General features: G+C 42.4%; 1 protein-coding gene across 1 annotated transcript in view; it reads left to right on the top strand.

Moving 5' to 3' along the window:
- Window positions 1-21,682, top strand: part of MANSC1 (MANSC domain containing 1) — a 37,126-nt gene extending 15,444 nt beyond the window's left edge. The window contains exons 2-5 of the mRNA XM_063447639.1: window positions 8,979-9,065; window positions 12,724-13,043; window positions 13,793-13,933; window positions 19,550-21,682. Of these exons, the coding sequence (XP_063303709.1) occupies window positions 12,818-13,043; window positions 13,793-13,933; window positions 19,550-20,985 (1,803 nt within the window). The 5' untranslated portion in view covers window positions 8,979-9,065; window positions 12,724-12,817 and the 3' untranslated portion in view covers window positions 20,986-21,682. The remainder of the gene's footprint in view (window positions 1-8,978; window positions 9,066-12,723; window positions 13,044-13,792; window positions 13,934-19,549) is intronic.
- Window positions 21,683-22,055: the final 373 nt, after the last annotated feature.

The raw sequence follows: 22,055 nt of genomic DNA, 5'->3' as shown, positions 1-22,055 counted from the left end.
TGTGTTTTAATGCAAAAAAAATTATTTGGTGTTGCTGCCAAGCCCTCCAGTATGATCTCACTCTTGCTTATAGACTGTTAATGAGTTACTGTGCTACATTATGTCTAAATCTTATAAATAACAATAGTGCAGGTGTTATATATGGTACTTTAGAGAACAGGTGGTTCTCTAGACCAAAATGCAAACCCTGCTTATGGCGTTAACTGAAAATCTAACCAATTAGAATGTTCAGCACCACAACGGAGTGCGGAGGCATGATTGTGATAAGGGAACAGAACGTCATTGGTTTATTTTTTTTATTTTTTTGTTGCAAAGGCTTTCATGGTCGTAAGGTGGTTTAACATTTGTATTTTTTTCCTGTACACCTACTTGCAGAGATTGTATTTTGCACCTGATCCCTTTGTGTGATTTGACTCCAGTTACTTGGATCATTTATTTGTTCTGCAGTACAAAGACCGCTTAAATTCCTGAAAGTCCTGTGTTTCAAGAGACGTGTCCTATATATAATAAAAAGCATACACTGACCTGTATATATTGCTCATGATGTTATCACAGCATGTAGGATGATTCCTAATGCAGACAGCCATTATTAAACCATATTTAGTAGTTGAGTAGTATTTCTAAAAATGCATGTATAAAGGAACAGTATAGGGTCAAGAACACAAACATGTATTCATGATTTAGCCCCTCTTACCCCCTTAACTATAGTAAAATCTTACCTTTATTCCAGTCTGCTGGTGCTGGCTCTGCGCCTGATTTGCCTTCTTAGTTGACCTCATCAGAAGTGACGATTTTAGGGAATCACCATGCTTTCCCATGCAAAAGCATTGGATTGGCTGAGATTGTCAAGGAGACAGATCAGGGGCAGAGCCAGCACAAGTTAAACACCGGCCTGGCCAATCACAGTCTTCTCATAAAGATACATTGAATCAATGCATCTCTGAGAAACGTTCAGTGTCTGCATGCAGCACTGTCCCAGGAAGCCCCTCTAGTAGCCATCTGAGGAGTGGCCATTTTGGAGGTGTCCCTAGGCTGTAATGTAACCACTGGCTTTTCTCTGAAAAGACAGTGTTTACTGCAAAAAGCCTGAAGGGGCTGATTATAATCACCAGAACAAATACAATCAGCTGTAGTTGTTCTGGTGACTATAGTGCCCCTTTTAAGTGTATGAAGAATAATTATCTTGTAAGTAGATGTTTACTTTTTTGCTATTGTCTCCCCAAAGAATACATAATGAATTACACTGCAGGTGTTACAAAGACATGGCTGACAAATGAGCAGGCTTCAGTTTTAGACCACTGGTAATCATTATGTGCAGAAATCAAGCAGTCCAACTCTGCAACAATAAACTAGACAGTACTCCACTTTGTGCCCAGCAGCCCAAGAGTGAACTGGAAACTAGTTATACTTCCCTGAACTCTGCTTCACGGGTGCCGCTATATTTTTTTTTTTTTTTTTTTTTCTTCTCCTGGCACTTCTTCAACAGCAGCTCATGTCATTGTTGTACTGCCACTCATGCGATAGAGGACTATTGGGGATCCCACAAGACTGCAAAATCCTCCAAAGACCAACCACCCAGTGATCATGAAAATGCTGCTTTCCCACAAAATGTGACTGCATAAACTCTGCCTTCTCTTGACTTCAGGTTTGGGAATAAATCAAAGTAGTCTCAATAGTCATATTTTTTGACTGTGTTGTAGATCAGTGAAATTCCACCACAGCCAAGTATTTCACAAAGTTTTCATCTTAAAGGGACACTCTAGCCACCATGATACTTTAGCTCAGTAAAGTGACTTTTTGGTGTATAGATCATTCCTCTGCATTTTCACTACTGGTATTTAGGAGTTAAATGACCACTCTGTGCACCATAACAACTTATTTAAAATACATTTTCATGGTGCTAGGAGGTCCTGGGCACCATCTTACCTTAAGGGGTTAAACTGTTAACGAACTTTTTCAACACAGTCTGAAAGACATAATCTGATCGCCCCATCCCTCCATTTCCTCTGAAGGTCTGAGACAACAATTCAGAAGCCTCAAACTGGGAGCCGCTCAGTAAAAAAAAATGATGTACCTTTTTCAGTGCATATGTCAGTCAGCCTGGCATGTTTACATAACCGGCAAGTCAAGGGGAGGAGGAATTTTGATAATCAAAAAGGTATGAGAGAGGTAAGGTGATCTGTTCTTTTAGACCTATTTTTCAGCTAGCATTTAATTTTTTTTTTTTTGCAGTACTTGCTGTCTTCTGATAGTGTAAGACTTTCTAGTTTGGGCAGGTTATTAATGTATTTTATCTTCAGCTTGGCGTGCATTGTCACACCCTTTTCACTGAAAGGTTCTTTGTCATGGCTCAGGGATTAAGGGAAGACAAGGCCACACCATGAAGTGGAGTAACCAGGGCTTCATAGTCTTGCCACTCAGGTCTTTCTCGACCTTAGTAACAACCCACATGGGCCCTGAGGGATGATGTATATTACCTTGCTTCCATAGTCAGCTGTTCTTTTGTAGAGAGGGGCGAAGGAATTTAAAATGTTAACTTTTTTCACTGACTCTTTACATGACTGAAATTGCTATTATATTAGTAGTAGTGTTGTTGTATATATACAGCACCATCATATTCTGCAGAACTTGGGTGTATAATACAATGGGTGTATAAAATGGTGAATAAATGACAAACTATTGTAAAATAGATACAATCTGTGAGAGGGGCTCCTCATTAGAGCTGTCATAGGAATTGGTTAACCCTGTGTCCTGAAGGGTTAAAAGGGTAATCTAGGCACAATAATAATTACAGTGTGTTGTAGAAGATATGGAGTCCCTTGGTACTGTTCCACTGTATTTTGTTTAATTTTCACATACTGTTTTCCAAGACTTTGAAGAAGCATTTTGTTTAAAGGACCACTATAGGCACCCAGACCACTTCAGCTTAATGCCGCGGTCTGGGTGTCAGGTCCAGCTAGGTCTAACCGTTTTTGCTGTAAACATGTTTACCTATGGGTTAATCCAGCCTCTAGTGGCTGTCTCATTGACAGCCGCTAGAGGCGCTTCCGCGCTTCTCACTGTGAAAATCACAGTGAGAAGACGCCAGCCTCCATTGGAAAGCATTGAGAATGCTTTCCTATGAGACTGGCTGAATGCGCGCACAGCTCTTGCCGCGCATGCGCATTCAGCCGATGACTGAAGAAGAGGGAGGAGAGTCCCAGCGCGGAGGGAGCCCGGCGCTGGAAAAGAGGTAAGGGATTAACCCCTTCCTCCCCCTTCAGCCCGGGGGGGTGGGACCCTGAGGGTGGGGGCACCCTCAGGGCACTATAATGCCAGGAAAACGAGTATGTTGTCCTGGCACTATAGTGGTCCTTTAAAAAACAAAACAATCAAACCCTCAAGACTGTAAAATAATGCATATCCTCTTTGTTACCCTCTATATGCCTATGGTAAATTGCACAATGTTTAGCTGCTATATAAAGAAGCTAGCAATTTTTTTTATGTATTTAATAATGTTATATTCCTGTTTATGGATCTTGTTTTAATTGTTAAGTCATTTCCTATAGTTTCAGTGAGCACTTCATGTCTGTCAAATTCTGCATTGAAAAATAATGTGCACAGGAAACTCTACCTCCTTTTTCAATCAATAGTTTTCCTGAAGAGTGCAGGATGAACTAAAACACGGGAGAGAGGAAATGCCAGACAGATTTCCCTCTCTTAATTAGTACTCCCCCCCCCCCCCCCCCCCCAACAGATTCCTATAGATGCTTTTCTTTAACTTTATGCCCCTTTTCAACTCAACTGTTCTTTCTGTTTAATAGAATGCTTTATGTTAAAGGAACACTCCAAGCACTTTAGCTACTACAGAGTAGTAAAGTGGTTATGTTTCTAGGCAGTGTCAGAACTACATGCATGCTGAGGGGTCCTTGTGTTGTTCATGTATCACCAGGGACACGGTCTTGTGCTGTGGCCCTTTTATCAGCGTGACCGAGGCTCCTTTCATACTTGCAGCCTGAGGAAGTGAGTGGCAGTAAATTTTGACTAGCATGTTTCTGTATGTGTTTCTGTGTGTCATTGTTTGCATTTCATTGTGTATTGGCATGTTTCTGTGTATCACTGTTTTTCTCTATGTATGTCATTATGTGTGTGTTTGTGTATATGTTCATTCATCTCCTCAGTCAAAGCCAACACTACACAGAAATACACTCCTACATTAAAATGTCAACACTACAAACTCTCCCCTACATTCACACACTCCATACAAAAACATGCTTGCATTCAAACACTGCTTGTACCAGGGCGCTCTCTGTTAGTTCCCCACTGGTACCAGGAGTGCTTTGGTAACTCCCTTGATAAGAATCAAACTATTACCGGGCTTAGAAAAGAAAAACGTTACCTGCGCTTTCTCCTTAATCCCTATGTATATTTAGACAAATGGAGGTCATTTAGTTGCTCCAATGGCCATTGGAGGGATGCCCGCCTGCCAACGTCAAGGCAGACCCCCCTAAGCGGGTCCTAACACTGACCCTTCAGCCTGCTTCCTTGAGCTTCTGGCAAAGATATCTCTAATGAGCATTGGAGCAACTAAATGACCTCCATTTGTCTAAATATACATAGGGATTAAGGAGAAAGCGCAGGTAACGTTTTTCTTTTCTTTGGTTTTTACTATATATTGGGGCTGATGTGTGTTGTAGTCCTTGCTGCTTCAGCGCAGGACTTCTCTTTTTGTATTTGTATTTACTTTGTATCACACAGCCTGGTTACAATGCTGCTACCCATCCCATGTGTTCCCTATTAAGGGTTAATAAGTATAGGGGTGTATATAAAAAATACCCCTTTCTGTCTCATTAGAGATATCTTTGCCAGAAGCTCAAGGAAGCAGGCTGAAGGGTCAGTGTTAGGACCCGCTTAGGGGGGTCTGCCTTGACGTTGGCAGGCGGGCATTCCCTCCAATGGCCATTGGAGCAACTAAATGACCTCCATTTGTCTAAATATACATAGGGATTAAGGAAAAAGCGCAGGTAACGTTTTTCTTTTCTTTGGTTTTTACTATATATTGGGGCTGATGTGTGTTGTAGTCCTTGCTGCTTAAGCGCAGGACTTCTCTTTTTGTATTTGTATTACTGGGCTTAGCTCTTTGCCTGAGAACGATCACCTGACACTCCTAAATTGTAGTGATTAGGATTTTTGGATTGTTATATACTCTAATTCTATCCCTGTCTTGAGCAAAAAGCTGCCTCTCACCTATGAGAAGCAGCACCCTTTCATTGGATAAATAAAATCCAATTCTGTGGAAACAGTCTGTAATCTGAGGGTCTTATTGTTGATACAGTCACTCAAACTTACTCACAACCGTCAGGAAACACCACGTGCTGACCTTGCACGTACGTATATACCAAATGTTGTATTGAGTAAGCATATTTGCCTATAGGCTTTTATTTATTTATTTATTTGCATGGCAACTGCTGAAATTGGTACACTGGCATTTTTTGGGGAAAATGTGGCACACATGTATGCTATAAAATAACTAGAAAGGTCAGCACTGCCTACCTTAATGTAATGGGAGAGTTAGCTTAAACCTTGTAGAATAGAGTTCCCCACCTTTTGTAATATTTAATAAACGTAATCAGTCATGCGGTTTTTCAAATTGACATACCTAGAACATGGACAATTTCTGAGATAGTAGAAAGTATTTATGATGGAACGATTTATCTTGAAATATATTTACATTATCCTGAAAGTCCTATCCTGAAATATGGTTATCTTAAGACAACATTAAAGACACAAAGCTCCTCTCCATCTGAACACTTGACCATTCAGGCATACTGGTGTGACGTGACCCCAGGGACCTTGCAGAGTAGCAACCGTTAGGAATGCCAACTAAAACAATACCCATGGTTTAAAAAGCAATGCTTCTATTCACACTCTAAACCTAATTTACATTTCAAAGATTTCCATCAAACAGGTGAGTAATCCTGGAAACCTGACAACTCAGACAGTACATTAGGGTGTGTACTTTAAGCAAGGGTTTTAAGAAATAGTTTTTAATTAGTTAATTTGGCTGCTAAGACGTTTAGGTCTTGTAATGCAAAAGGTGTGTGTCTGATAAGATTTGGTCTTTGTGATCTTATCCGACATAGTGATACTTACCAATAAGGAACATACTTTAGTTTCTCCGTACCTGTTCTATGGAAATATTTAACATGGCGTGTAAAAACATTTTTTTTTTATCTTTTATAAAAAATGTCAAGTTCTCTCATTGAACAATAGAGAGAGGTGCTTGATAAAATGATTATTCATATAATTTCATTGTACTAGACTAGAGTAACAAATGAAAAGTTTAAGCAATCTACATTAAACGTGTAGCTGATCAATTTGCTTTGTTTATACATTTCTTTAGCATTAACTAACCACTGCTACTTATGAGTTTTTCTTAACGTGGCACCGTCATGCAGAACTTACCTTTCCCCAATCGCTTCCTCTCTCAGGATCTGTTTTTCTTTTCTTCCTATCTGATCTAGTTTTCTTTAAAACATAAGACAAAGTAGGGACTATTTCAGAGCTTGACAAATTTGCTTTGAATCTAGGAGCCAGCTAGAAAAGTTAGGAGCCAGAGAAATCAACACCAAAAATACAATTCCTAAAGGGACGCTATAGTCACCAGAACCACTACAGCTTAATGAAGTCTATATCCTGTCCCTGAATGCTTTTCAGACAAAATGCAGTGTTTATGTTGCTGCCCGGTAACACCTCTAGCGGTGCATCCTGGGTCAGTGCTTCACAATGTGCAACACCTACGTTAATGTTCCCTATAGAGATGCATTGATTCAATGCACCTCTACAAGAAGTTAAATTGGCGCAGTGGCATTTTGCTGTGCATGCGCAATAGTCTTCCTATGCTTTCCTTTGGGGTAGTAGTGAATTGGCTGAGATCGTCAAGATTGATCATCTCAGCCACGGAGGTGGGACCAGTCACAGCGTCATCAGCATGGCATGGGGAAGAAAGTTGAGTTAAAAACACCTTTCCCATGTGATTGGAGGGAAGGCATACTCAGGCACACACACTCACAAGTAATTACTTTATTTAAATCCACGCAGCCTCCTTACTTCTGGAGAGCTGGAGTGGATAGGCTTTCCCTGGAGTCCAGTGGGGCTGCTGTCAGCTCCCTCTCGTGCACTGTTTAGTGAGCTGGAGTGGTCATAACCCGGCATCACTGCATGCTGCGCGTGCGAGATAGCAGGGCAGGGAGATTACAGCTGCCGCGGCTATGTCATCCGTCCACCCACCTCCCCCTGCTCTCCATTACCCGGTTGCCCCCCTCCGTCTGCCGCCCGCTCCTTCAGCTCTCCATGTGCTGTCCATCCTCCTCTATCCCTCTCTCTGCAATAAATGAGCCGGCAGCCCCACTCCCTCTGTCAGCCACCTGCCTCCCTCTCACGGCTCTCCATGAGCCAGTCGCACCCCTCCCTCAGCAATACATGAGCCGTCCTCCCTCTCTTACCTATCAATGAACTTGCCAACCGCCTCCCTCAGTCAGCAGCCTGCCTCAGCCCTCCGTGATCCAGCTGGTCACATCGGGGGGCTTAACAGGCTCACAAATTCCAGGATTTGTCGAGCCCTGGACTATTTTGTCTTATGTATTTTTCCTACTCTTGACCTATAGGAGGAGCTAAGTCCACTAGATTTCCTGTGGTCAAAGACATTTTCCCACAATAATTACCTCTTCTCATGTGTTCTCATGTTGCTTCATTTGCCGTTAGGATGCAATTCTGCCCTAGTGACAATAGTGGACATACACACCTATTTTTCCCTCCTGGCACCACCCATGAGTGGCGGGTGGGGGCCCTAAATGACTATGGGGGTGGGGGGAGCTATTGTAGTCTTCCCCTGGCCCCACCCATAGGCGGCGGTTGGAGGCCCTAGTGACAATGGTGGGGGTAAGAGCAAGATCTATTGTCTCACTAGTGTTGGCAAATGAAGGTGAAGCAGTAAACTTCATCCAGGAACACACACAGTGGCGCCTAGGACATTGATCCACAGAGGCTTTTGGGGGTGTCTTGAGGGACAATAAAGTTTAGAGAAGTCTGAAGAAGGGTTACAAAAAATTAAAATGTAGATGCAGCCACAACAGTGCTGCTTTAAGCAGGCTGACTGGACTACAGAGGGCACAGGCCAAGGTTCCTGGTACTTATCTTACCACACCAGTCCACAGGGCTGTAACTAGAAACCTCAGGTCCCCGGTGCAAGAATCTGTTTATGGCACCCCCTGCCCTGCTATTCCAGTACTCCTGTCCTGTTTTCCTGGTGGTCTGGGGGTATGTGAGACACTCTGCACCCTCTGCTAAAACTCTCTATCATATCCTCTTCCTCTCGTTTCCAGCACTTTAGTATAGAGCCAGAGCCCAGTGTTGAAATCCCGTCGGCAGTGCTCTATCTCACAAACTGAGCAGCAGAGCTGCGAGGGAGAGGATATGTTAGAGGGTTGCCAGAAGTGGTGCAATGCATCACGTCTCCACTGCATGACCAGGGAAACTTGGAGGAGTGGAGCCCAGTGCTTGTCAATACAGCAAGCTGCCTGTTGCTTACCTGCTTGCTTCTACCATGCCTTCTGGACCTCCCTGACAAGTGGAATTTCAGAATTTGGTCACAGTCACAACCTTTGAACCCCTGGTTGTTCTGCCACTGTCAGTCTACCTAAGCTCCAAGAAGGCACATTGTAAGTGCTGAAAACAGGCACCCCATAAGGGACAGGTGCCTACTCCGCGTAATGGGAAATTTGGCCATGTTCGTGGTAAAGACTGCAAATATGGAGTCTAGCTGCAGCTGCACTAAATATTCTGTATCTACTAGCCTGGACATAGTGGATCTGTATGCAAGTGCCCTGTCAATTTCTAGTAGCCATGTTACAGAAATAGGTTTGTGATATAGTTGGTTTTAACTGTGTATGTACCTCCTTTAAGTAAAGATATCCCTATAACGTGCTGTGTCCTTTCAGTGCATTGCGGATTCTGGATGTTTGTAATCCTTCTGGCAATATGACATCTGATCTCATGGCGCTGCAGTGATAAAACATTAGAAAAATGTAAGTATATCTTAATTTTTAGTGAAGGTTTATGTCACTTGGTTATTATTTCAGAAAGGGGAAATATGCATTTGCCAATACATGAATAATGTGTGAATCCTGGTTACAGAAACTTTTGGTACCCATCTGATGGGACACCATGTTTACAATATTTTATTTTTTTTTTTTAAATTGGTTGTATGTGATCTACAACTTGTGTGTACGCATAGTTACATAGTTACATAGCTGAAAAGAGACCTGCGTCCATCAAGTTCAGCCTTCCCCACACCCGCCCCTTGCCGTTGATCCAAAAGAAGGCAAAAAAACCCAGTTTGAAGCACAATTTTGCAACAAGCTAGGAAAAAAATTCCTTCTTGACGCCAGAATGGCAGTCAGATTTATCCTTGGATCAAGCAGTTATTAGCCTACATTGAAAGATTATATCCTTGAATATTCTGTTTTTGCAAGTATGCATCTAGTAGCTGTTTGAACATCTGTATGGACTCTGATAAAACCACTTCTTCAGGCAGAGAATTCCACATCCTGTTCTTACAGTAAAAAAACCTTTCCTTTGCCTTAGACGAAATCTTCTTCTTTCTTCCAATCTAAACGCATGGCCTCGTGTCCTATGTAAAGTCCGGTTTGTGAATAGATTTCCACACAATGGTTTGTATTGGCCCCGACTATATTTGTATAATGTTATCATATCCCCTCTCAGGCGACGTTTTTCTAAACTAAATGGGTTTAAATTTGTTAACCTTTCTTCATAGCTGATATGTTCCATTCCTTTTATTAATTTTGTAGCCCGCCTCTGCACTTTTTCTAGTGCCATAATATCCTTCTTTAGAACAGGTGCCCAAAATTGCACAGCGTTTTCAATGTGTGGTCTTACCAGTGATTTATAAAGAGGCAAAATGATATTCTCGTCCAAAGAGTGAATGCCCTTTTTCATGCATGACAATAACCTTCTGGCCTTGGCCACTGCTGATTGACATTGCACATTGTTGCATAGTTTGTTGTCTATAACAATTCCCAAGTCCTTTTTGTGTGTTGTTATCCCTAATTCGCTTCCATTAAGGGTATACGTTGCTTGTGTATTCTTTACGCCGAAGTGCATAACTTTGCATTTTTCAACATTAAATTTCATCTGCCATTTGAGTGCCCAGTCCTCCAGTCTATCTAAATCCTTCTGCAGCAAAGTAATATCTTGCTCACATTGTATTATTTTACAAAGTTTTGTGACATCTGCAAACACTGAAACATGACTTTCAATGCTGTCTTCAAGATCATTTATAAACATGTTAAATAGGAGGGGTCCCAGAACAGACCCCTGAGGGACACCACTAGCCACCTCTGTCCAGCTTGAAAATTTATCCTTAACGACAACTCTTTGTACTCTGTTTTTAAGCCAATGTTCTACCCAAGAACAAGCATTTTCATCTAGACCGATTTCCTTGAGTTTGAACATTAATCTTCTGTGTGGAACTGTATCAAATGCCTTGGCAAAATCCAAATAGATCACATCCACTGCAACACCCTGATCTATACTTCTACTTACTTCTTCATAGAACGCAATCAAGTTAGTTTGACACGACCTGTGCTTCATAAAACCGTGCAGATTTTTGCTGATAACCATGTTCTTCTCAAGGAATTCTTGAATATTATCCCTTAATAACTTTTCAAATATTTTACCAGCCACAGAAGTTAAGCCCACATGTCTATAGTTTCCAGGCAAGGATTTTGAACCATTTTTGAATATAGGAACCACGTCTGCCTTCCTCTAATCCTCCGGAATACTTCCTGAAAGAAAAGAATCTTGAAAGATTAAAAACAGAGGTTCACTTATTTCTACACATAGTTCCTTAAGTACACGTGGATGGATACCATCAGGCCCTGGTGCTTTGTTTATATTAACTTTCTTTAGTTGCTGCAGCACCTTGTCTTGAGTTAACCAATTACAATTATTCTGCAAGTTTTTAGTAGCAATCATTTGCACATCTATTGCTATGGGTTCTTCCTTAATATATACAGAGGAGAAATAGTTATTTAAAATTCCTGCCTTTTCCTGGTCTTCATTGACTAACACCCCCGTTTCAGTTTTTAGTGTACCTACACTTTCATTTTTTTTAATTTTTTTTTTAGAATTTATGTAATTAAAAAATGCTTTAGGGTTGGTTTTGCTCTCTTTAGCTATCATGTTTTCATTTTGAAGTTTAGCAAGTCTAATTGCCCTTTTGCACGCATTATTTGCTTCCTTATATCTTTTATAAGATGCATCTGATTTGTCCGATTTAGATGCCTTAAATGCCCTTTTCTTATTTTTAATCTCTTGTTTTACTTTTCTACTAAGCCACATTTGGTTTTAATTTGTTTCTTTTATATTTATTTCCCAATGGTACATACTGAGAAATGTACCTTTCTAATATTTGTTGGAAGATGATCCATTTATACTCAGTGTTCTTTTCACTAAAGAGTTTATGCCAGTCAATATATTGTAAAGCTTCCCTTAACTTATTGAAATTGGCCTTTTTAAAATTATATGTTTTAGTATACCCCATGTGCTTTTGTTTTTTTGAGTTTATTTCAAAGGACACTATATTGTGATCACTATTTCCCAAGTGCTCACCTACTTGAATGTTGGTCAAAAGATCAATGTTGTTTGTTAAAACCAGGTCCAGACAAGCGTCCATTCTAGTTGGTGCTTGTACTAGTTGTGACATGAAGGTGTCATTTAACAAGTTTAAAAACCTAATTGAGCTACTAGTCCCTCTGTCCCAATTTATGTCCGGGTAATTAAAATCTCCAATAATTAAAGTGTTACCCAGATTTGCAGCCTTCTCAATTTGCTCAAACAGCTGTTGTTCCTCGTCAATATTAACATTAGGTGGTTTATAACATATCCCAACCAATAGTTGGTTTCCCTTCTTTTCTCCCAAGCAGATATTTACCCATAAAGCTTCCACATTTTCCTCATCGCATTCCATTTGCTTAAGATTTGGCTTTAAATCATGGTTGACATACAAACATACCCCACCACCCTTCTTGTTTTTCCTATCCTTCCTAAATAACATGTACCCATTTAAGTTAACTGCCCAGTCATGTGTCTCATCCCACCATGTTTCAGTTAGGCCTATTATAACATCTATGTTATTTATGAAGCTATAAATAACATAGTAATGCATATGTATTATAATTTTTGTATGTTTGTCATTGCATTGGAACATGATGGTTTCCAGGTTTATTCATTAATTTTATGTAACTTATTTTTGCATGAACGTATGTTCTGTAGGGACATTAGAGGACAACATTGGCAAACAAAAAAATAAATCTGCCTATCTTTATACTTATTCAGTCTTTCTCATTCATTTCTAGAAACTCTGTGCAGTGGGAATAAATGGAACCCCAGGCACAAAGAAAATGTAGGTCAGCAAAGGCTTTCATTGTCTCAAATAAGAAGTTCTCAAGTTTATTATTATGTTCAAATGCATATTTTATGCATTGTGTAATGCCTTTGAAAGGTTGGATGTCCCATTTAAAAAAAAGTCTTTTAATTGTGTGCCGTCTTAAAATGGTCACAATAATGGGACTTGAAATAGATTTGATGCATGCGAAGTTAAAGAACAAGTATCTGTTTTAATATTGTCATCTTGTATTTACACTATTATCCTTTTTATTTCAGATCTGCAGAAAGAACCCCTATACTCTGTGCTGGGTTGCAATGATACACTATCTGGTCTAATTTTTAGCCTGCCTTGCCTCATGGTGTGTTTACCATGGGTGTCTACGACCCGTGGCTCATCTGCCCTATACTTTTATTTGTCCTTTTCTGGGGGAAACCAACACAGTCCTGGGCTCAGAACTGTGCTGTCAAGTCCATGCCAGATATGGTGATCGATATTACTTCTGCATTGAAAAACGGAGTCCGTGGCATTGATCCCAAAAATACAGCCAATTTAGATGCATGTATAGCTGCATGCTGCCACGAGCATGATATAGCAGGTAATCCATATTATTCTCCAGTATACTAAATGTATTGGAAACTTCCATATAACACTTAATATTTTATTATTTTCTTTTATTACCTACTGAATTTTGAAAATTGTGTCCTACTCGCATATTACCTCACTCTTCACTCTTGTAGTTACATCTGTTTCCTCTTGCAATAAAAAAAAGTACATAGCATAAACCTTATTCTATTACACAACTAAACATGCATACAACACACAGACACCAAATATGGGTGACTGACACTATGTCAAAGGGTTCCACACTAAAAATCAATTGGGAACCCCTGGTCTATTGTAATACACTCTAATGAATGTGTAATCCGTTAAACACTGGACCCAATTTTCCCATCTAGTGTGCCCATTTTTGCATAGGCTTTAAAATTGATTTATATTGATTTATATTGATTTCTCATTCCGGGCAGCAGTGTATCCAAGTCTTCTTAAGCTATTACATTTTTTATTCTTTCTCCTCTTCTTGAAGGCTTTTCTATTCACCTACAATGTTCTGTAAACATTGCATCAATGTTAAACATGCTAATCCAGCAGGCACAGCAAGTATTTCCTGGCTTCTAGTTGCCTGATTTAAGTACACCTCCTATCCAATGTTCAGCTAGATGCTTTTGTATTTGAAGTTGGTTGCAGTGAAGTCATCTCAGGTTTAAGATCTGCTGGGTTATGCGTGAATTGCAAATGGTGAAATAATGTTTTAGACAGATTCCCTGACTATTTGTTTCTATGTAGATGGAAGAGAGTGTAACCTCTTGATATACGATACACGCAAGACCCATGGTCATCCCAACTGTTACATGTTCAACTGTCCAAGCCCGGATTCTTGCACAATGTCTCCATCCAAAGGAGTTATGAGTTTCAACCTATTGCGAGGTTTGTATGATATGAACTCCATATGCCTTAAAAGCATATTTTCAAGCCATAATTTACTTAGACAATTTCAATGAAAGTTAGAGCAGTGATTATGAATTAAGCTTTTAAAGGCTTTCTAAAGTGGTTATGGTTTGTGAAACCTCTTTTGCGATTAAGGAGACACCGTAGTCAACATAACTACAGCTTAATGTAGTTTTTCTGGTGCGTATAGTCAGTTCCTGCTGTCTTTGTGCAGTAAACAGTCTTTCTGAAAAAATGCAGTGTTTACATTACAACCTAGGTATACCTCCACTGGCCACCCCTCGTATGGCTGCTAGAGGTGCTTCCTGGGGCAGTGGTGCACAGTGTGCATCACTGACATTCAGTGTCTCCACCCTCTGCATGGAGACACAAAACTTACCTCATAAAGATGCATTGATTCAATCAGGGCTCGAGTCCTGCTGGAACACATGGGAACGGCATTCCTGCACTTTTTCCAAAGCAGGAACGCCGTTCCCGCTAGTAGTCCTGAAGGACCTGCCCTGCTATCTGCACACAGGGGCACAACACACTCTGTGTTCCCTCTCCAGCTGCTCTGTGTCTCATATTTGCGAGTCCCGCGGCCGTCAGAGCGTTGCCAAGGGTTACCATGCACCGCGGAGGCGAGTCTTGCGAGCATTAGACAGAGCTGCAGAGGGAACACAGAGTGTGCTGGGCCCCTGTGTGCAGCGACTGGCTCCCTCCACCGGACCACCAGGGAATACCGGATTACGAAAATGGGTTTTTCAAAGCTGTGATTTCAAGGACCTCTCTCTCTCTTCTCCCAGGAGAGAGAGAGCAGAGCCAGAGACCATTGCTCTGACAATCAGTGCACATAGCCCAGTTCATTACAAAGAATATACTACATTTACTGATACTGATAGTGGGAGCATGGCTGCTATCCGTTTACAGATCAGTTCCACTGATCATAAACTTCTTATACCTCGAGACCCATGGGATAAGAATATCTGTTTGATTAGATTAGTCTGCTTATGGCTGTAGGTAAATCCACTAAAGAATGCAAATAAGGAATATTGCTTTTAATTTCATTCGCCTGTTTTAATATTTTTTATATTATCGGTAATAAATCTTTAATCATGTATAACCTCAAAAATAACTAGTTTCAAAAAAGTTTCTTGTAACGGACCGTTTCAGCCTAAAAGGGGAAAAATGCGTTTAGGCGATAATCCCCTTTTCCATAGACCAGCAGCTACCATAAGCACCAACTTCCCGAACTCCCAAACTGCACGAATTCACCAACTCTCGAACAGCAGACACACGAACCCTGGAAGCAGCCGAACAGGAAAAGCAATATGGACAGCTTACACTCCTGGCAGTCGGCATACAGTCCCCTTCCCCCCAAGAAAGAGACACACTCCAGCTTCAGGGTTAAACAGCAACTCATTTACTCAGGGCTACCTGCCCAGTATTTATGCAGGTCTCCCACCTGGTGGACACTCCCCTAGGGGACCAAATGGAAGACTGTAACAAAGGACAGACATAAACCAATTACAGACACACAGCAGTAAACATTCCCACAATGCATCCTGGTTTCCTCTCTTCTGCCCTGGAGATAATTGTAGAGGTAATCCAATTACCTCCCAGGACAAAGACAAGACTCCATTACACATGTGGGGATCTAAATACAGTATTATGCTTTAAAATATATAAAGTCACTTTTATTCCACCCAACACAGACATGTTACATATCCCCAGATAGCTCAGGTCTGGGTGCACATTATTAAGTGACTGGCACCCAGACTACACGAATACAGTTTAATCGCCATGGAGCCAAAGTCTTTAATCACACAAATAGGCTCCATGGTATAGCTATCTGGGTTACTACAATTCCCATAGAAATACCGAATTCCAGTGTTCGGTTAACCTTGTACGATAGGACCCAGGCGACAGACGGCTCAGCGGTGTTCGTGCAATTAAGTGTCCGTTTATAGTTCCATAGAATCCTCGCCGAACACCGCTGGTCTTTCGCACAATTAAAATGGCCGCTACCTCGTGGTCGGCAAACGAACAAAGGCCACCCAGCGTTCATCAATTAAGCTGCGGTTAACCGCAGCTTCTGGGCGGTTAATTGACGGCACACTCCATCTCCTAGGTGGTCCCTCATACGGTAGTTTGTTCGGTAGCTGGAATCTACTGAACACCCCGGCTGAAAGGCACGAATATGCCTTTCTGCAGGTAAAATAAAGCTTTTTAAAGTCTGGTCCATAGTCCAAAGGAAGCAGGCGAGCAACCAGGCTTCTCCAGCTCATAGTGGCGAGGTTGGTTTCGCCACACTTCTCCCCTTTACCAACTAGACTAACAGGGTACCTGACCTCCTGCCGGTCAGTGCCCTGGTTAGTCCAGCAACCCACCCACAAAACACAACTATTAGTACAGCCCCCCCACAATAACTGGGTACTACACCTGAAAAAATTACAAACTTGTCCAGGTCCAGGTGTCTCACCATGACTGTGTGGGGAACAGTTAGGCTGCCTTGGTGGGTTGCTGAGGGGGCAGAGACCAGCGGTATTCTGTCCTGGTGCCAGCACTACCACGGAAGTAGTCTGGTTGGAGCCTGGTTGCTGGAGACTGACTGTCTCCCCTTTAGGTGCATAGCTCGGCTGCCGGAGGGGGAGACCGACTGTCTCCCCTTTGGATACATCGCTCTGTGGCTGGGGGACAGGACCGACCGTCCCTACCCCTTGGGCTGTAAGTACAGAGACTACGGTCCCATCTGCACAGTCGTGGGGCTTAACATCTCCCCTTGGTGGGTTAGGCTGCCGCTGGAGAGAGGGTGTAACAAGCTCCTCTCTCTGGACGGTAAACTGCCGCTGGGGAGAGGGGGTAGCAGGCTCCTCTCCCTGCCACTCTCTCTGCTGGTGGAAAGGGGGACCAGCTGTCTCCCCTTTCATTCTCTTGTCCGGCTGCTGGGGTGCGAGACTGACTGTCTCTGCTCCCGGCAGGACACACTGCCGCTGGGGAGGATGGACGACACCATCAGCTCCCTGGGGTACACACTGCCGCTGGGGAGGAAGGGCGACACCTTCTGCTCCCTGGGACACACACTGCCGCTGGGGGGGAAGGACTGCACCTTCTGCTCCCTGGGACAGACACTGCCGCTGGGGAGGATGGACGACATCATCAGCTCCCTGGGGCACACACTGCCGCTGGGGAGGGAGGACGCTGCTCTCCTCTCCCTTCGCTTCACACTGCCTTCTTGGCATCTCACTTTGCTGCTGGGGGGCAGGAACAACAACCTCTGCCCCCTGTAACTCAGCCTGCCGCTGGGGAGGAAGGACTGCACCTTCGGCTCCCTTGGACACACACGGCTGCTGGGGAGGATGGACGACACCATCAGCTCCCTGGGCCACACATTGCCGCTGGGGAGGGAGGTCTGCAAACCCCCTGGCCCGCTCTGATTCCCACGGCAAGTACTCTCGCACTGCTTGCTTCACACGCTGCACTCTATATTCTGAGGGGTTGGGTCCGCATAAAGCCAGTATCTTGGTGACCTCTCTGTCATACGCCTCTTGAGTGTAGCTGGGTGCCATGCTTGCTCTGCTGCAGTTGGTTCCTTGTAGATAGGGGCGCTGTACGGGTACTGGCGTTGCCCTCACTTTGTAATCCAGGAATGGTGTTGTCTGTAGCTGTCCCTCTGGTTGTAGGAACGATCCCACCGCTTGCCACCAATTGTAACGGACCGTTTCAGCCTAAAAGGGGAAAAATGCGTTTAGGCGATAATCCCCTTTTCCATAGACCAGCAGCTACCATAAGCACCAACTTCCCGAACTCCCAAACTGCACGAATTCACCAACTCTCGAACAGCAGACACACGAACCCTGGAAGCAGCCGAACAGGAAAAGCAATATGGACAGCTTACACTCCTGGCAGTCGGCATACAGTCCCCTTCCCCCCAAGAAAGAGACACACTCCAGCTTCAGGGTTAAACAGCAACTCATTTACTCAGGGCTACCTGCCCAGTATTTATGCAGGTCTCCCACCTGGTGGACACTCCCCTAGGGGACCAAATGGAAGACTGTAACAAAGGACAGACATAAACCAATTACAGACACACAGCAGTAAACATTCCCACAATGCATCCTGGTTTCCTCTCTTCTGCCCTGGAGATAATTGTAGAGGTAATCCAATTACCTCCCAGGACAAAGACAAGACTCCATTACACATGTGGGGATCTAAATACAGTATTATGCTTTAAAATATATAAAGTCACTTTTATTCCACCCAACACAGACATGTTACATATCCCCAGATAGCTCAGGTCTGGGTGCACATTATTAAGTGACTGGCACCCAGACTACACGAATACAGTTTAATCGCCATGGAGCCAAAGTCTTTAATCACACAAATAGGCTCCATGGTATAGCTATCTGGGTTACTACAATTCCCATAGAAATACCGAATTCCAGTGTTCGGTTAACCTTGTACGATAGGACCCAGGCGACAGACGGCTCAGCGGTGTTCGTGCAATTAAGTGTCCGTTTATAGTTCCATAGAATCCTCGCCGAACACCGCTGGTCTTTCGCACAATTAAAATGGCCGCTACCTCGTGGTCGGCAAACGAACAAAGGCCACCCAGCGTTCATCAATTAAGCTGCGGTTAACCGCAGCTTCTGGGCGGTTAATTGACGGCACACTCCATCTCCTAGGTGGTCCCTGATACGGTAGTTTGTTCGGTAGCTGGAATCTACTGAACACCCCGGCTGAAAGGCACGAATATGCCTTTCTGCAGGTAAAATAAAGCTTTTTAAAGTCTGGTCCATAGTCCAAAGGAAGCAGGCGAGCAACCAGGCTTCTCCAGCTCATAGTGGCGAGGTTGGTTTCGCCACATTTCTCATCATATGAAACAATGTTACTAATTGTCGCATAAAGTCAAAGTTTGCATTGAACAGGAAATATGCAGTGTTCTACACGAAATAAGTAAAGATATTAAAGGATCACTATAGGGTCAGGAACACAAACATGTATTCCTGACCCTATAGTGTTAACACCACCATCTAGCCCCCCTGGGCCCCTCATGCCTCCATAAATATAGTAAAAATCTTACTGTATTCAAGCCTGAAGCTGTAAATCTACATGCTGTTAGACTCAGAAAAACAAGCAGTCTGCTGACATGTGGTAGCCTGATCCAATCATAGTGCTTCCCCATAGGATTGGCTGAGACTGACAAAGAGGCAGATCAGGGGCAGAGCCAGCATGATTCAAACACAGCCCTGGCCAATCGGCATCTCCTCATAGAGATAAATTGAATCAATGAATCTCTATGAGGAAAGTTCAGTGTCTGCATGCAGAGGGAGGAGATGCTGTGCACAGTGCTGCCCTGTGCTCTGCTGACAGCAGATCTGAGTGGATGGAGGCATATTATGCCTCCATCAACTCGGAAGTCCATCTGGTTCACTCTGCAACTGGATGTGTTCCTAGCATTCAATGTAAACACTGTATTCTCTCATAACACATATGTGTTAAAGTGCAGAGTGACTAAAATGCTAAATGCATATGATTAGATTTGGGATTACTTGATTCATTTTCAAAATTATTATATATTTTTTTTTATATAACAATTTTTTTTTTTTCCTCCAGAAATCTCTGATGGCAAAAGTCATCCATATCCAACACATGTTAAACAGCCTCTGTCATCTCCATCAAATGAGCAAAGTCACATTGAGATCTTGGGAATTGAAAGTTCTGAGCAAAAAGAGCCTGGTTTACCAATGCAATCACAAGGCTCTGCAGAAAAGGATCCTGATTCAATAGTTCATATACAAAGCTCTCCAATCATGCATCCTGATTCTGCTGTACAGTCACAGAGTTCTGCACACAAGGAGCATGGTTCATCACTACACTCACAGGGCTCTGTGGAAAAAGGATCTGGCTCTGTAGGTTATCCACAGAACAATGCCGAAAGAAAATATAGCTCTGCAATAGAAGTGCCAAGCCCTGGACATAAAGATTCCATAGAACATGATCAGAACGCTGCAGGCAAGAATCTACCTTCTGCATTACACCTGGAAAAAACTGCAATGCATGAGTCCAGCTCTAAAAGTGAACCACAAAAGTCTTCAAGCAAGGATGCAGCTGAGGTTCAAAGTCGTATCACTTCTCAAATGCTTCATCTGACAGAGAACATTGAGAAGCATCTGGACCAGTTGGTAGAGACACCAGTGCAGAACTCAGACAATTCCATGCAGATCATTATACTCTCCTCACACAAACCTGATCCCACCCCAGGAACTATTGCAACAAACAAACATGATGGTGTCCAAACACCAGATAAGGAAATAAAGCCTGACCAAGCTGCTAAAACACAATCCACAACAATCAGAGTGCCTTTTCCCCAGCAAGCTTCTAGAGCACCACAGCCAATCATACCTTCACACAAGCTTAATGCCAGCATGCCTAGCCATCATCCTGTGCCTGTTACAAAAAACAATGTTATTGATAATAAACCTGTTCCAAGCTCTGTTTCTAAAGACCTCAAAAAGGTTATAGGCCATAGTAGTTCCACTTCTCGTCATTCGGTAATTAGCCCTACCCCGAAATATGACCTGAGAGGCCAACCAATGACCAAAACAAGCGTTCAAGGTCTTGGTAGTAGACATCAAGCATTAACATCCCTACCAATCAAACCACATACTCAATTTGTGATGTTGACTGACAATCCACCAAAAGCAACCCAGAAATCCATTGTCCATGCCATCTCTTCCAGCCCTAAACAACCTGTAACTGTCACACTCAAAGCACCTGTGCAAACCCTTTCCAAATCCAATAGTTTGACACAAAGGGACCAGCTTGGAGACCAAGTTCAGATTTTTAGAAAACTGGATACATCTGTGCCTGGAGAGGGCAAGCATTCATTTTCTGATGATGTAAGTGGTTTGGTGGCTGCTTTGGTCTTTGGAGTATTGTTTCTGCTGGTGGTAATAGGTCTAATCAGCCGCAAGATTTCTGAAGCACGACGCAGGCACCGTTACACCAAGCTAGACTATCTCATCAATGGAATGTATGTGGACACATGATGAAAGTGCTATGTACTTCAATCTCTGGCGCCACCTCTCTATGGAGAAATGATTGATACAACTACTGCAGTGTTACAATGATTGCTAAATATCAGTATGAACAAACAAAAGAGAACAGATATATCCATAGTTTATTTTAATATTTCCATTCCAACTAGTATATGGATATTAAAAGTTATTGGTGGGAATATTTCATTCAGTTATATGCAGACAAGTTATTAACATTTCCATGATGTGATGACTCCACACTATGCAAAATGATTATCCTTTAGGTACAGTTCCCCTTTAAATTCATTGTTATGAAGGTACAGGTATAGTACAGTAAAGGCACCATAACAACTGCAGTGCTTTGTAGTGCATATGATACTAGTCTAACCCTTAAATTGAGTTTAAATGAAAGATCCCATTTAGAAAACACTGTAAATGTGTAAGCTGTGGAACTTGCTCATTTTCTGCTGGAAGTCTGTATCTTTCTGATTGGCTGCTTGATACTTTAAGCCAATGAGAACACATGTATATATTTGTTTGGATAAATCACAGCGATTTTCAATAGAGCATAATGAAATATTCCGTCTTCATTTTAAGATAACTTGGACAGTTTCAGAAAGTGTAGCTATGTATATGTGTGTATGAGAGAGATATTTTGTGGGGACGAGTACTGGATTTGCAATAAAATCAAGATGCTTAGTTATGTAAATTCTATTTTTCATAACTTATTTTATGCTGGCGTGCATTGCACTAGAAACTTGACAAAAAGGTATAAAATAAGAGTTGTAAGGTTTTCATTTGATGGAGCATATACTGCAAGTGTCTGTAGACTCATTTTTTGATTAAGTAAAATGAGGTTCATTTGTGAGATTTAAAATAAAGGGACATATTGAATGACATAACCACTACAATGAGCTGTGGAGGTTATGTTGCTGATAGTCTCTGGGTGCCATCTTTGTCAGATCAGTTGTGGCTTGGCAGAAACCAGGTCTCCCAAGGCACCCAAAGACTGCATCCTCCTAAGCCGCATTGACAATGCAGTATTAACGCCTTCCTATTATCAGTGTCCATTTGTCCCATCT

Source organism: Pelobates fuscus, chromosome 3 (genome assembly GCF_036172605.1).
Source record: "Pelobates fuscus isolate aPelFus1 chromosome 3, aPelFus1.pri, whole genome shotgun sequence".
Taxonomy (NCBI): domain Eukaryota; kingdom Metazoa; phylum Chordata; class Amphibia; order Anura; family Pelobatidae; genus Pelobates; species Pelobates fuscus.
Note: the sequence above shows the minus strand (reverse complement) of the source record. Positions and strands in the feature narration are given on the sequence as shown.